Source organism: Dendrobates tinctorius, unplaced genomic scaffold, assembly GCF_039654945.1.
Source record: "Dendrobates tinctorius isolate UK_male_01 unplaced genomic scaffold, ASM3965494v1 ptg000022l, whole genome shotgun sequence".
NCBI classification, from domain to species: domain Eukaryota; kingdom Metazoa; phylum Chordata; class Amphibia; order Anura; family Dendrobatidae; genus Dendrobates; species Dendrobates tinctorius.
Genome location: NW_027361690.1, coordinates 21,786,794 through 21,802,251, shown reverse-complemented (window position 1 = coordinate 21,802,251; position 15,458 = coordinate 21,786,794). Strand labels below are relative to the sequence as shown.

At 40.6% G+C, this 15,458-nt stretch overlaps 2 protein-coding genes across 3 annotated transcripts in view; one reads left to right on the top strand and one right to left on the bottom strand.

Annotated features, from left to right (window-relative positions):
• The window catches only part of FAM227B (family with sequence similarity 227 member B), a 1,066,637-nt gene that overhangs the window by 303,249 nt on the left and 747,930 nt on the right, over positions 1–15,458 (top strand). The window lies entirely within an intron of this gene.
• Positions 1,871–15,458, bottom strand: part of FGF7 (fibroblast growth factor 7) — a 130,332-nt gene continuing 116,744 nt past the window's right edge. For both annotated transcript variants that reach the window (XM_073568469.1, XM_073568470.1), the window contains exons 3-4: positions 7,301–7,407; positions 1,871–6,179 (exon numbers count right to left, since the gene is read on the bottom strand). In XM_073568469.1, coding sequence (XP_073424570.1) covers positions 5,985–6,179; positions 7,301–7,407 — 302 coding nt within the window. In that variant the 3' untranslated portion in view covers positions 1,871–5,984. The remainder of the gene's footprint in view (positions 6,180–7,300; positions 7,408–15,458) is intronic.

The following is a 15,458-nucleotide window of genomic DNA, read 5'->3' as shown; positions in this document are numbered from 1 at the left end:
GATGCTGTGAACCAGAATGCATTAATAACTGCTGAAAGCTATATGTTCTAAGAACAATTAAACAAAAAATAGTTTTATATTACATATAAAACAAGTCATTTCAACTTTTGCTATATTTTCTGAGAGATGAAGGATAACTTATCCACAAACTTTATTATGTACATGACTATGACCAAAAAGTAGTGATAGTTTAACTTCTAAAATTAGTTTAGTACATATGGCTTATTTGCCCAGGTTTTTTTTATTAGTTGGTGTTGAAATGATACCACACTGTTTTATGGTTGCCAAACATTTATGTATTTTGCAAGACAGTTTAATGGCAATTAATCATGCTTGTAGCTTTCTCATTTGTTCTGTGGTTTGTTTTTTTGGGACCTGTAATAAGTGCAGGACATAGAGGGATGCAGTCCTGTTCTGCAGTGTGTTTAGGGCCACGAAAATGTAGGGAGCCTGAACCAGGTGTGTGTTTTTGGATAAGGAATAAGGGTCATTTGGTTTTCAAAAAAAAAATGATGGAATGTATTCTTAAAGAACTTTTACACAAATGTTTTACACAAAACCACTCCCCACCACCACCTTAATGTAGCTGCTTTAATGTGTTGTCCACTACTACAGGGTTCCTCAACTCCAGTCCTCAAGACCCACCAACAGTTCATATTTTCAGGATTTCCCTTGTATTCTACAGGTGATGCAATTATAACCTGGGCAGTACTAAGGAAATCCTGAAAACATGACCTGTTGGTGGGCCTTGAGGACTGGAGTTGGGGAACCCTGCACTACTAAACAAATTTCCCATATTAACATCCAAAATGTCCAACCGCTGCTCTTCCTACATGAGCTCTGTGTTTTCTGGTAGCACCCGATTGCCTGCAGCCTCCATGATTGCATCTAAACAGAATTCTGCTCTGATAGAATGCCGAAAGGCTGCAGCCAATCAACACTTGCTGATTGGCTGCAGTGGTCACATGACATATCAATGTCAGGTGAAGGCTGGAAAATACAGCACCGATATTGGAGAAGCGGTGTCAGTCTGTATGGAGTAAGTAAATGTTTTTTATTACATTTGGAGCACTTTAGCTGCTCAGGGTCATCATCGAGTAGTGAACAACCCGTTCAACTCATTCCAGGCAAGTCCAGTATATACTTTAATACAAAACCTACAAAAGACAAAATGAAAAAAACCCTGCTATAATTAAATAAGTAAAAAGCAAAAGTGCATTTAAATCATACAGAGTTCTTAGTAATACTGTATTTGATCAAACATAGCATAAAAGCCGTCCCACCATCGACAAGGTGACTCTGTGGTCGGGGCGGTCCTACACTGTCTAGTATTAATAACCTTATCATGTGTCAAAGTTGACGTCTGTGTGAATAAGGGCAGACAAGGACCGGGTCCCAACCACTGGACACCAGTCAGGGGAAGCCTTTAAATACAAATTCCAGCTCAGACGTCAACTTTGACACATGATAAGGTTATTAATACTAGACAGTGTAGGACCGCCCCGACCACAGAGTCACCTTGTCGATGGTGGGACGGCTTTTATGCTATGTTTGATCAAATATAGTATTACTAAGAACTCTGTATGATTTAAATGCACTTTTGCTTTTTACTGAATTATAGCAGGATTTTTTTCATTTTGTCTTTTGTCGGTTTTGTATGCTTTTTGGCCATGTGGACATGCATTTATATGCTGCATGTGTACCAACTCAAACCAAGCTCAATTTTTGTGTTTTTGCTTTGTATTTTTGCATTCTGTGCAAGCTGGGGGTGTGGCCTCCCTCTCCTGAGCTGGAATTTGTATTTAAAGGCTTCCCCTGACTGGTGTCCAGTGGTTGGGACCCGGTCCTTGTCTGCCCTTATTCACACAGACGTCAACTTTGACACATGATAAGGTTATTAATACTAGACAGTGTACTTCAATGCAGATTTTAGATGTACTTTGCAAGTCTACATACATTTTGATTTTAGGATCTGTTAACCTCATTAGTTGTCTGAAGACTAGAAGAAGATAATTTGAATAAGATGAAAATGTTGTGGATCGATTCTCATGTTATAAAGCCCTGCAATATATAGCATTTGTTTACAGCTCTACGGCCCTTAGGGCATTTAGGCATCACAGAGGGGGGTTTCTGCTTAATATATTTTTCTGATTAAGACGAGACGACCCCTACATTGACGAGTCCATCCTTACTAAGCCTATCGATTCATTACATGGCTGTCATGGAATACTAAATTTCTTCTACCACTACTGCAGTGGAAATGTCTGGCAATGTGCAGCTATCCCCAGCCATAACAGCTGATATGTAGGATTATCAAAGCCGAACCCGAATCAGCTGAGAGCAAAAACAGATGCTGCTTAAACAGGGGGTGCATTAATAACCCATTTCCCTGAACATAATTTTGCACACATTCATTTTTTTAAATTGATTTCTTAAGGGTGGTATTTGAAATAATTGTGAATAACTAAAATCTATTGTTTTAAAAAAAAATTGCTGCCATAGTAATTCAGATTACTTAAACACACTTAGATTGTTGGGCCGGTCTTGGTGTGATGATCACAATTGTTCCAGTCATCATCTTATCAATAAAGTGGAGTTCTAAGTTTACGGTGCAAGTAATATTATAGAGGAATCTTTAATTTTAAATTCTTATTTGAATCATTGATGATGATGATGATATTGTTCTGCTTTGGTTGTGATATGTATTACTGTTGTAGTAAGGGTCAGATGGAATGCAATTGAAGCTGTTACTATTAGGGTTATTGATGGGTTTTTTTTTTAAGGACGATGATTGCACACTTGACCCTTTCATTTCATTTATGATATATGTAGGTTTCTTTTTTTACCTGGTACATAAAAGGCAACATGATTTGTAATTTGGGGAATAGCCACTTTTTGTTCTTGTTCGTGCAGGTTTTTACAAGTTAATCTGTAGTGAAAATATTAATATCCATTTATGTTCCTAGATCAGAAATATAAACTTACTAAATGGAGGAAGAAGTGGAATAAAATAAGAAAAATAACCCATTCTCACCTAGTAAATCCACAGCCTATTCAACACTGTTGCTCTGGTGGTAGCTGCCTATCTTTGTTTACCCTGATGCAAGGAATGACTTCCCTGCCTGCTCATGGACCTCAGCATGTTACAGGATAGATGGGGATGTTATCAATACAGAAGGTAACCAAAGACTGTCCAGGAAAACTGGAGTGGTGGTTCTGGAGCTGCACTGGATTGACAGGTCCCAGAAAGTCTTTTTTGCCCTTTTAGCTATTTAATTTTCTTAGCCATGGATTATTTAGCAACAATACGTGGAGGCACAATCACCCTTGAGCACCTCCATGGATCCAGTGCATGCCGGCTCCAGTAGTGGTATGTGTGCCTTGTTTGGAAGTCTCAGCACTGTTGCAACCTGTAATTCCCTGCGGGTGACTAGTAGAACACCTTTTTGGATATTTTTTACAATGACACACTCTTTTATTCCCATGACCTAGTACTAAATCCAATTATAGGTTGCATCAGTGTTGACATCCCCAGAGTAGGCTGCACTGGATCCTTGGATATGCTGGAAGGTGAGTATTCATTTGTGTATTATATTAATTCAGTTCTTGGCTACAAAAAGAAATGACTGTTAGACAACCCTTTTAATTTTTTGTCCAATCTAGTAAAACCCCTTTTGTCATGATCCAGGGCAGGGTTTCGCTTTGGCCCGTCCTGGTCAGACTGGGGGTTAATTGTTCTGCCTCTCTCTGGCAGAGGGCAGCTATTTAATGTTCACTGGACCTAGGTCCAGTGTCAGTTATACTCCTGCCCTCGGCTGAGTTAGTTGACCTCTTGTATATGTGTGCCTTGTGCCTGATAACTTGTTGTTTGTTTGGTTGTGATCCGGTTCTGTCCCTGTTACGAGGTCTGCCTGCCTCTCTTGTACCGCACCACTCTCTCGTGTATGACTCTCTGCTTGTGATATGACTGCTCTCTGCTCGTCCCTTTGGTACCGCACCGCCCTCTTGTGTATGACCTTTGGCTTTGTCCGACCTCCCGTCTGTTTACCCCTCCTGTACCTCGTTTGCCCGTACTGTGTATGAACTCCGTTTTGCCGGCTGCTAAACTTCAGCGTTCAGGTCCTGTGCATCTGTACTTTCTGGCTGTTCTTGTCCCCAGGGGTCCCTACAGTGCGGGTGAGTCCCTGCTCAGCGGAGGCTGTACGCCGGCGCTGTCAGGATCCTTATACCTTTGAGTACAAACATCTGTCAAAGCCTGCACTGGAAAAAATTATTGCACATTGCAAATATGTAACGTTTCTGCTTTGTAGATGGTTGAGAAATAGGTTTTTCGAAGGAACTGTCTGCCAGGTTTGACCAGCTAGTAACATGTGTTTGCAGGGTTGATAAATAGGGCAAAAAATGTTGTGTCAAGACCTAGTAAAGCCAGCTTTGAACTTAGGGCACATTGATCCACAATGTCATATTGGTAGATACCAGTACAGCTTGAATATTACTTAACGCTAATTCCAATCTTTCAACACTGATGGGTCAGATACATAATATTTACACACTACATCGTATGCCAGCCATGTAATAAATTAGGGCATTCTAGGCAAGAAAAACTCTTTCTACTCTATCCTAAAACCATAGCTATCACTTTCAAAGATGATCATCAGATATTTTACTTTCTACTTTGGTCAGTATTGCTATGGAACAAATTAACTCCTTAAAATCAAAAGGATTTCCTGCAATTGACCTTGTGTGTCCAGTCTCAGGACACAAGTCTGTAGTCACTCCATGTGTCTGAAGACTTGTGAATCCTCACATTACATACACTGTGCGCTGTGAAGATTACCCGGTGCCGGCGGGCTCGTGACTTCAAGTTTTTGATTTGCATACATGCGGTCACATGCCAACTAGTTGAGCATGGCCTCGCTCAATGCAAATATATTGAGCGAGGCAAGATATGTCTAGTCGGAATGTGGCTGGAAGCATGCAAATGGCATACCTGCGGTCACTCCTTACTGTCTACTCCTGGCATTAGATAATCCTCCCAGAGCGCGCTACATGCCATGTGAAGATTCACAAGTCTGCAGTCACATAGAGTATCTGCAGACTTGCACAATAAAACTAGACAACCCCTTTAAGTATACTAAATTCTGCTATCCACGAACAAAACAGATTACAACTAATATAAATAGCTGTTTAAGAAAGAGAATGTTTTATAACTGAAATACTTTTATTAGGTCAGTATTGCAAGAAATTGATGTTTTCATATGTAGACCAAACTGCACATAGACAAGTGAGTAATGTAGTACTGTTGGTTTAAAATATGAGCAGCATCTGGCATTCATAACAATGAGGAGTTACTGACAATGGTGGGATACCCTCAGAGGATGAATATATTTTTGAATGCCATAGTCACAAAGGTAAAACTATAATTTGATTTATATTATAGTGTGCATATAGTTATTTCACTAAGAATTACTTAGATTCAGCTCAGTGTCTACATGCAGAATTGACTTGAAAATCTGACATCATTCCAGCAGCCTCATGGTCCAACATATTTTACATAACACTATTATCTGCTTTTAAAAAAATAAAAAAATAAAACATGTTTTTAGCAGCCATATTTGACAAGCAGATTTACATTTTAAAAATAAATCATCAGATGATCAAGTCAATCCTCCTTCTTTGGGGTTGGATAATTTAACAAAAAATAATACCCCTGGATTATTACTAACATATGTTTGTACAGCTCTTTAGAATTTTTACAACTTGTATTTAGCTATATCCTTTCTTTGGGTACATTTTAAAAGTTTTTTTTCCTCCTTTTCTTTTTTTTTTTTTAGGTGGAGGTCTTTAATCTCCACATACATGTGCAAGTCCAGCTTGTTCGGATTTTCAGTAGTAGATCCAGCTTTTTCCTTTTGTATGTATTTATTATTATAATTAATAATATTAAGGTAAAAAAATATTCTGCTGGAACTGATAATTAATAGTTAGGATGTTTGAATTGGAAGGAAGTGAGAGCTTTTGTTTTCTTTCTTGGATTTCTTCCCTTTTATTGGCGACCCTTTATTATTCAATGCAACAAACATCTCCTTTCCATTATGGGTCCAATTTACTGATGCATATGTGTTATATTTGTTCTCCTGGATTAGTTCCCGAAAGTTGCAGTCTTCATTGCAAAACTTCTGCAAAATAAAAATAGTACAGAATGTCATCTATAATGCAACTTACCATAATTTAAAAACAGTTAAACTGTATTTATCTTTTATTAAAATACATAACATTTTACTGTTAGCTAGGTATTAGATGTCATAGCAGTTTGATAAACCTATGCAAAAATTATACACTGGATCGCTGTGTATGTTATTATCCTGTATTCTATATGGAAGTGTGTCTATAAACAGTGGTGATTTGCTGGCCTAGATCAGTTGACAACCAGCCAATCCTTCCATCCATGCTAGAAACTTAAAGCACTAAACATTTGGTGTTATTAGTAGCAGTGCTGTGGAGCCCCCATTTTTGTTAGGCCATATGTGGGTGGTTCTATGCTGCACAGATCTTTTTCTGGCAACATCAAACTCTGCTTTAGAAACACAATCATCACTTTTTTGCTAATGTGAATTGAGCAATATTTTCAATATTGGCTTAGATTAGGGCCAGTGGAGGTGACGCTCGAAAATCATCATATCCTAGCTGTTGTGGCCTCAGTAAAAAACAGCTGAGAAGCCCTTTTTACAGTACATAGCCGGGGGGAACATATCATTAGTGCAACCTGTGCAGTCGCACAGGGGAACTGGAGATTCTGGTGCCTAATTCTATATACTAAACAGCTAGAATTGTGCATTATAATGAGCTTTTGGACTGCAAAGGGCCTATATACTGTTCTTGCACATGAGCCCTCTTCTGTCTGTTTGCTCCTAGTATAGTGTATTGGGTACTTTGGATTGCTGAGTTCATTATAAAATTGGAAAATAGAGCTATGATAAGCAAATAACATATACTCACCCAAATTATTCCCATAGTTTCAGTGCCGCATCCTCAATTCTCCCCTCTGGTCTTCAGCTTACTTTGGCTGCAGCGGTATATGACACGAGACCGCTGAGGCCAGTGATCGGCATACAGAAAGTGATATCTGCAGCCAAGTGGAGGATCAATGGAGGACCATCAGGGAGGATCAGGGATGAGGTGCTGGAGCGCTGGGGATAAAATAGGGGGTATGTATTAATTACTTCTCTTGGTTGTATTTCTGAAGCATTTATTTATCTAAGAAAATCAATGTAATGGTTTGGTTATAATTTATTTCTACCTTTCCATACAGTTTTCCAGATTTGTTCATGGCTAGAAAATATTCACTTTGCACTCCTTTGATTGCCACTATCCCACCAACTGTTACTGTTCTGATCTCCAGAATACCTGTAAAATACAAAGACAATTAGAAGATTTAATTAAGATTACAGTACAGGTTTCTAATTTTCTAAACTTATTCCAGTCCTTTGTCTGAGAAGCACTTAGGGCTAATGATGCAAAGGACTTATTGTTACAAATAATAGTACTTGAAACATTCACGTTTGAAAATGGTGTGACTTTGCATTTGTTTATATTAATGACTTCAAGTAAAATCGAACTGCCCACACAACATCTACTCAGAATATTTCTTACTATTTTGCTTTTCATGCAAAATTTTGGCACCACTCATCCTAGTGGATGAGTATAGTAAGTACGGTATATATAAGAATATGTGCATAGTTAAGCAGAATAATATATAGCATAATGGTAAAAGGGTTGTCCACAAGTCGTACAGAATCTTCTCAATTATCATAGAATAATACAATATTAGAGTTTGAAGGGACCTCCAGTGTTAATGTGTCCAACCCCCTGCTCAATGCAGGATTCAGGAAACCATCTCAGACAGATGTCTGTCCAGTCTCTGTTTGAAGACTTCCATTGAAGGAGAACTCACCACCTCTCGTGGCAGCCTGTTCCACTCGTTGATCACACTCACTGTCAAATTTTTTTTCCAATATCTAATCTGTATCTTCTCCCTTTCAGTTTAATTCCGCTGCTTCTCGTGTTTCCATGTGCAAATGAGAATAAGGATTAGCCCTCTACACTGTGACATTTACTCTTCCTCATAGGACATACTTTGCAGTCCGCTCACCATCCTGATAGCTCTTCACTGAACTTGTTCCAGTTTTTCAATGTTTTTTTTTTAAATGTGGTGCCCAGTACTAGACACAGTATTCCAGATGAAGCCTGGGAGTTATTACTTCATGTGATTTAGACTCTATGCTTCTCTTAATACATCCTAGAACTATGTTTGCCTTTTTTGCTGCTGCATCTCACTGTTTACTCATGTGTAGTCTGTGATCTAGTAGTATACCCCAAGTATTTTTCACACGTGCTGTTGCTTAGTTCTATTCATCCCATTTTGTAGATCTAATTTTTGGTTTTCTTGCCCAGACATAGTCTTGCATTTCTCACCTGTTAAATACCATTCTATTAGTTGCTGCCCATTGTTGAAGCTTATCTAGATCCTTCTGAATGCTTTCTCTGTCTTTTCTAGTGTTAGCTATCCCTCCTAGCCTTGCATTGTCTGCAAATTTGACTAGTTTAGCTTCAGCTCCCTTATCTAGATCATTTATAAAATTGTTGAACAACACTGCGGCCAGGACAGTGCCTTGCGGTACTCCACTTGAAATACTCCAATTGGATGTGCAACCATTCATCACCACTCTTTGAGTACAATCTCTAAACCAGTTATGGATCCACCTAACCGTAGCCTTGTCAATCCCATACTTGGTAATTTTTTCAATAAGGATATTATTAATTTCACTCTTGTAAAATAGTAGCACTTATAACATTGTTATGTCACATGATTCCTGCGGACAATCAGCACTGTCTCCACTTTCCTCGCCTTTGGACAACTCGCTTATATCCAGAGGAAGTGAGAGCTACTGCTTTCTCACTTCCTTTAGATGTATGTGATGCGTCCGAAAGTGGGGAGAGTGAAGCCAGCGCCGAGTGCCCTCAGGGATCATATGACATAACAATATAAATTTTTTATCAATTTTTTTTTACATTTGGCATCACGTAACAGGAAATAATCGTAAAAATACAACGGTAATGCCAGCCAGACTACAACAGTTATTTTTAACTTGCCCCAACTTGTGCTGGAGAAGAATTGTGCTGCAGTAACATGGACATCTTAGTTCTCCCTTGTAAGACTGCAAACTAATACAGCCCATCTGGAAAGCCACTACCCACATTCTTAGGAGCTTAACTAAAATGCAAATCTCCATCACACTTGCCGTGGCTCTTCTCTTGGTTGGCTTGGAAGATTTCCCTATGGCACACAGGACCATAACTGCTCAAATGTTAATGGTAACTAAATAAGCAATTACTAGACATTGGAATACATCAGATAAATGGCTAGTATTGTCTTCGCCAAGTGGGCAATGCTCATGGGGTACTTAGCCTAAAGACTTAAGCCCCCGTCTCACATAGCGAGATCGCTAGCGAGATCGCTGAAGTGTCACCGATTTTGTGACACAACAGCGACCTCGCCAGCGATCTCGCTACATGTGACACGCAGCGGTGACCGGCCCCCCCCGCTGGATATCGCTGATCGTGCTTGAATGTTCTGGGCCATTTTTTTAGCGTCGGTGTCCCGCTGGCCAGCGCGCATCGCTGTGTTTGACCCGACGAGCGACCTCGTTGGCGACGCAGAACTCAGGGACGCAGGCTGGAATAATTCAGAAAAGCTGCTGTGTGACAAAGTACCAACAACCGCCGAGGATCGCTGGATGGTTACTGCGTCGCTGAATAGATCTGCCTGTTTGACAGCTTGCTAGCGACCATTTAGCGTCGCACCAGCGATCCTTACCAAGGTCATATCGTTGTCAGGATCACAAGTGCGTTGCTAAGTGAAACGGGACCCTTATCCCCAGAGAATTCTGCGAGCTATGACCCACCATACAAAACAGAAAAATACAGCTCTGACAAAAATTAAGAGACCACCATATCAAAACCCTGTCATGGGCAGCCTATTCTCCAGACCTGAACCCCATTGAAAACCTCTGAAATGTAATCTAGAGGATGATGGATAGTCACACGCCATCAAACAAAAAAGAACTGCTTACATTTTTGCACCAGGAGCAGTGTGAAAGACTGGTGGAAAGCATGCCAAGACACATGAGAGCTGTGATTAAAAATCATGGTTATTCTACAAAATATTGATTTCAGGTCTCTTCCCAACTTAAAACATTAGTATTGTTGTATCTAAATGATTATGAACTTGTTTTCTTTGCATTATTTGAGGTCTAAAAGCACTGTTTTTTTTAATTTTGACCATTTCTCCTTTTCAGAAAAAAAAATAAATTTATTGCTTGGAAATTTGGAGACATGTTGTCAGAAGTTTATAGTCTAAAAGAACAATTTACCATATTTTTCGGACCATAAGACGCACTTTTTTTCCTCCAAATTTGGGAGGAAAGTGTGAGTGCGTCTTATGGTCGGAATGTAGCATGTGGGGTGGGGGCAGCGGTGGAGTGAGATCACACTGGGATCGCAGGAGGCAGGAAAACTACGTGGTCCCGATACTTAAAGTGAAGTAAATATTCATGAGCCGCTTCCCCACTCTCCTGTCAGCTGAGCAGTGAGCAGGGAACAGCAAATGACAGAACCACATGGTTCAGCACCGATTCCTGCAGCAGCTGGGGAGATCTGTGTCTGGTGGTGGAGGGGGCAGGAGGAGGGTGGAGGGGGCAGGAGCAGAGTGCAGCAGAAGGGATCGCCACATACCTGACAGGCATCACAGCCAGGGCTGTGCTGATGCAATGGGGAATGCTCCTGTGGAGGACCTGTGGTGAGGTCATGAAGAGGGCAGGCTAGAGCATCACATGACCGCACAAAACCCTGCCTCTTCATGATGTCGTCACAGGTCCTGCAGACACCGCACTACAAACAGTGCAGCATCCTCTTGCATGACCGGTGGTGAGGTCATAAGAGGGCTCTGTGCGGCCATGGGATGCTGCATTACCTCACCACAGCGTAGCTTCCTAGCTGCATGACCTGCACTGAGCACAGCCTGTACAAGAATGAATTATAAGGTTAGTAATTGCAGCACATAAAAATCACTCTGACATCCTGTGGTGAACTATAACTCCCAGCATGCCATAGAATCTGCATGACTTGCTGGGAGTTATAGTTCTCCCATGGGATCTTAAAGCAGCACTCCAGTGTTATTTTTTTAGTGCTGGAGTGGTGCTTTAAATATAAGCCCTGTGTCCCCATTCTAATAGTCACCCTCCAGCGTCTTCATACAGTACTTTGCAGACAACACACTAGTCCCGCAGCACCATCTTCCAACATAATAACATACTATTATATATATATATTAACACCACATATAATAGTATGTTATTTATGTAATTAAATATTTTACCACTTTTTTTGGTTCAAATATATTTTTCCCCTATTTTCCACCTCTAAAACCTGGGTGCGTCTTATAGTCTGAAAAATACGGTACATTTTACTCAAAAATATACCTATAAAGATAAAAATCAGACATACTGAACATTTGAAAGTGGTCTCTTAATTTTTGCCAGAGCTGTACAACTAAATAAAAAGACCTATATATGTGGAACTGTTTGGAGGATTTGAAAAAATTGAATATTTAGGAGAGCAGCAGGAATAAAATAAGAGAAAAAAACTGACCACTTTTTACTTGGTATCAGGTCCTCTTTAATAGTGGAGGTGGAGGATGACCAACTAATCCAAATATGGCATCGGAAATTTCGCAGAAGATGATTTAAACAAAAAATTGTTTTGCTGATGGAAACAGAATACATGTAGGAGGTACTCGTCATAATGTACCCTTGTGCCTTAGTAAAAGTGGACAGAATATAGCCTTACTAGTATAAGAGTTGTTGTGTGTTCCCAGTCTACAATGAGGACTGCTAAAATGTGCTACTGTGCATGGAAAATGGGTGCTAGCCCTTGCCAATGTGGAAAAGCTGAGAAAAAATGTAATGCACCCCACCCCAGAGGACTTTTATGTCATGTTGTTCTATGTCAGTATAAAGCATAGGAAAACATTTGATAAATAATGTGTTGAAAGAAGAATTTAACTCCCTCATCAAAACAAACTAAAAAATTGCACTTATAATACAAAGAAACAAAAAATACAAGATATCCACTGTTCCAACATGAAACAAAAACATTGTAAAAAAAAATGTTAAAATTCCAAAATTGCTTTTCTTTACATTTGCATTGCAAAAAAAGTGTGGTATATACATTTCACTGTATTTTTATATGAACCTACTAAAGCCTCAGAACCACTTCATGTAAACAATTAAAAAAATTTTGGCAACAGGTCTTCTATGATTTAATGGACAGGATAATCAGCTATAATATAGATGATGGATGGCCAAATCTTATAGCTTTTTTTCTTTGTATTAATGTTCATAGCAGTGTAGGCCAGAGCTGAATATTGCATCTGTCACTTGAGTACAAATTATTATAATTTTTTTTAATGATCATTTGTCATTTAACACCTGTACTCTGTGGGCCATGGGCTGCATTTTTGGGGAGCTTTTGAATGGTTCCCCCCTCTTTCCTGGAGAAAATGACATTGAGCAGCTGTGCTGTGTCCTCCGATCACTGGGCACACCTAATGTGAAGACATGGCCGGTGAGTGCCTCACCTGAGACTCAGCCTTTTTACTTGTCTAAAAGAGGTATTCTTTCTCATAGGATGGACCCCCCACCATCATGAAGAGATATATCATCCATCCTTTGAAAGGAATCTGTCACCAGGCTTTTCTGCCCCATCTGTCCTGACCAAAATTACTAACGACCTACTTAAAGCCAAACCTAACGAACAATGCTCTATACTCCTCCTTCTAGACCTGTCCTCTGCTTTCGACACAGTTGACCACTGCCTCCTACTACAGAACCTCTTCTCCTTTGGCATCAAAGACCTCGCCCTATCCTGGATCTCATATCTTTCCAACCACACATTCAGCGTCTCCCACTCCCACACTACCTCCTCATCCCACCCTCTCTCTGTTGGAGTCCCCCAAGGCTCTGTTCTAGGACCCCTACTCTTCTCAATCTATACACTTGGCCTGGGACAACTAATAAAGTCCCATGATTTCCAGTACCATCTTTATGCCGATGATACTCAGATCTACCTCTCTGGCCCAGACGTCACCTCTCTGCTGTCCAGAATCCCGGAGTGTCTATCAGCCATATCCTCCTCCTTCTCCTCTCACTTCCTCAAACTCAGTGTGGACAAATCCGAACTCATCATCTTTCCTCCATCTCACAGATCTTCCTTACCTGACCTATCACAATTAATGACATCACGCTTTCCCCCGTACCGGAAGTCTGCTGCCTCGGAGTAACCCTTGACTTGGCCCTGTCCTTCAAACCGCACATCCAAGCTCTTTCCACCTCTTGTCCCCTCCAGCTCAAAAATATTTCCAGAATCCATCCCTTCCTCAACCCTCAATCTACTAAAATGCTTGTGCATGCCCTCATCATCTCCCACCTCGACTACTGCAACATTCTTTTCTGTGGCCTCCCTGCTAACACTCGGCCTCCTCGTTACTCCTCCACTTCTCCCTTATGCATATCTCTCCACTGGCTCCCATTCCCTCAGAGTATCAAGTTCAAATTGCTAATACTGACCTACAAAGCTATCCATGACCTGTCTCCTCAATATATCTCTCTAAATTAGTCTCCCTGAAATCTTTCCTCATGTAATCTCCGGTCCTCCCAAGACCTCCTTCTCTCCTCCACACTTATTCGCACCTTACCCAACCGCCTCCAAGACTTCTCCCAAATATCCCCCATCCTCTGGAATTCTGTGCCCCAACACGTCCGACTATCAACCACACTTGGATCCTTCAGACAGAACCTGAAAACCCACCTCTTCAAGAAAGCTTACAGCCTGCAATGACCCAGCTGCCTCCTCACCACTACCGAAGCTACCGTCTCACCAACACCGGAGCTGCCGCAACTCCCGAACCTACTGTCTCCTTCCCCACCATCCTGTAGAATGTAAGCCTGCAAGAACAGGGTCCTCTCCCCTCTGTATCAGTCTGTGATTGTTAGTTTGTTTACTGTAAGTGATATCTGTAATTTGTATGTAACCCCTTCTCACGTACAGCACCCAGGAATCAATGGTGCTATATAAATAAACAATAATAATAAATACTCTGACTATACATTGTGTCCTAACTCCGGAAAGGAAACATATGATACGTAGCTACAGACATTTGGGGGAAAACCTATGTCTTTATTTCCCAAGCAGGGTCATGCCAGAGTGACTCTGAAATACTGTTTTTAAAACTGAACACCACGTTTTTCATTGTAAATATACCTGAAAATTGAGTTAAATATATTTATAAAGTTACTCAATAATAACATACACAGGAATGTCTATTGATTGACCTGCGTCATGTGTGCAGTTACAGTTGTCTTCATTTACAACACTACCTAGTAGTGATTGTCTACTTTTGCTGTTCCAGAAGTAGATTAAGCATCCCTGATGCGTAAATATCTTGGCAATAAAATGCATAGGAGAGACTGTGAGAAAGTGATTAACAAAAGACTACCAGTATCACCTTGAAGGAAAAGGAGAAATCTAAGGATGTGTACGTGATACAAAGCAGACCACTGAATAGTGTGTTTCCAGTAAGAATACATCTGTTTGACCTTTCTGGGCATTTAAAGCAGATAGGATTTGCAATGATTTATGCATTTAAAGATAAACAATTATTCCCTTACTGTGCAACAGTTTTAATCCTATCTTGCATATACTGCTAGTCATTTTAGTACAGTTAATATATGCTTCTGTCTTGTATGCTCATGTTAGATCTCACTACATCTTCTGAAAGTATATGTCAGTGTCACGCCAGCAAATTTCCTATTAACCCCTTCCTGACATTTGCAGTATATATACACTCACTGGCCACTTTATTAGGTACACCATGCTAGTAACGGGTTGGACCCCCTTTTGCCTTCAGAACTGCCTCAATTCTTCGTGGCAGAGATTCAACAAGGTGCTGGAAGCATTCCTCAGAGATTTTGGACCATATTGACATGATGGCATCACACAGTTGGCGCAGATTTGTCGGCTGCACATCCCTGATGCGAATCTCCCGTTCCACCACATCCCAAAGATGCTCTATTGGATTGAGATCTGGTGACTGAGGAGGCCATTTGAGTACAGTGAACTCATTGTCATGTTCAAGAAACCAATCTGAGATGATTCGAGCTTTATGACATGGCGCATTATCCTGCTGAAAGTAGCCATCAGATGCCTGTTCTTAGCTGAGAGGAGTGGTACCCAGTGTGGTCTTCTGCTGCTGTAGCCCATCTGCCTCAAAGTTCGACGCACTGTGCGTTCAGAGATGCTCTTCTGCCTACCTTGGTTGTAACGGGTGGCAATTTGAGTCA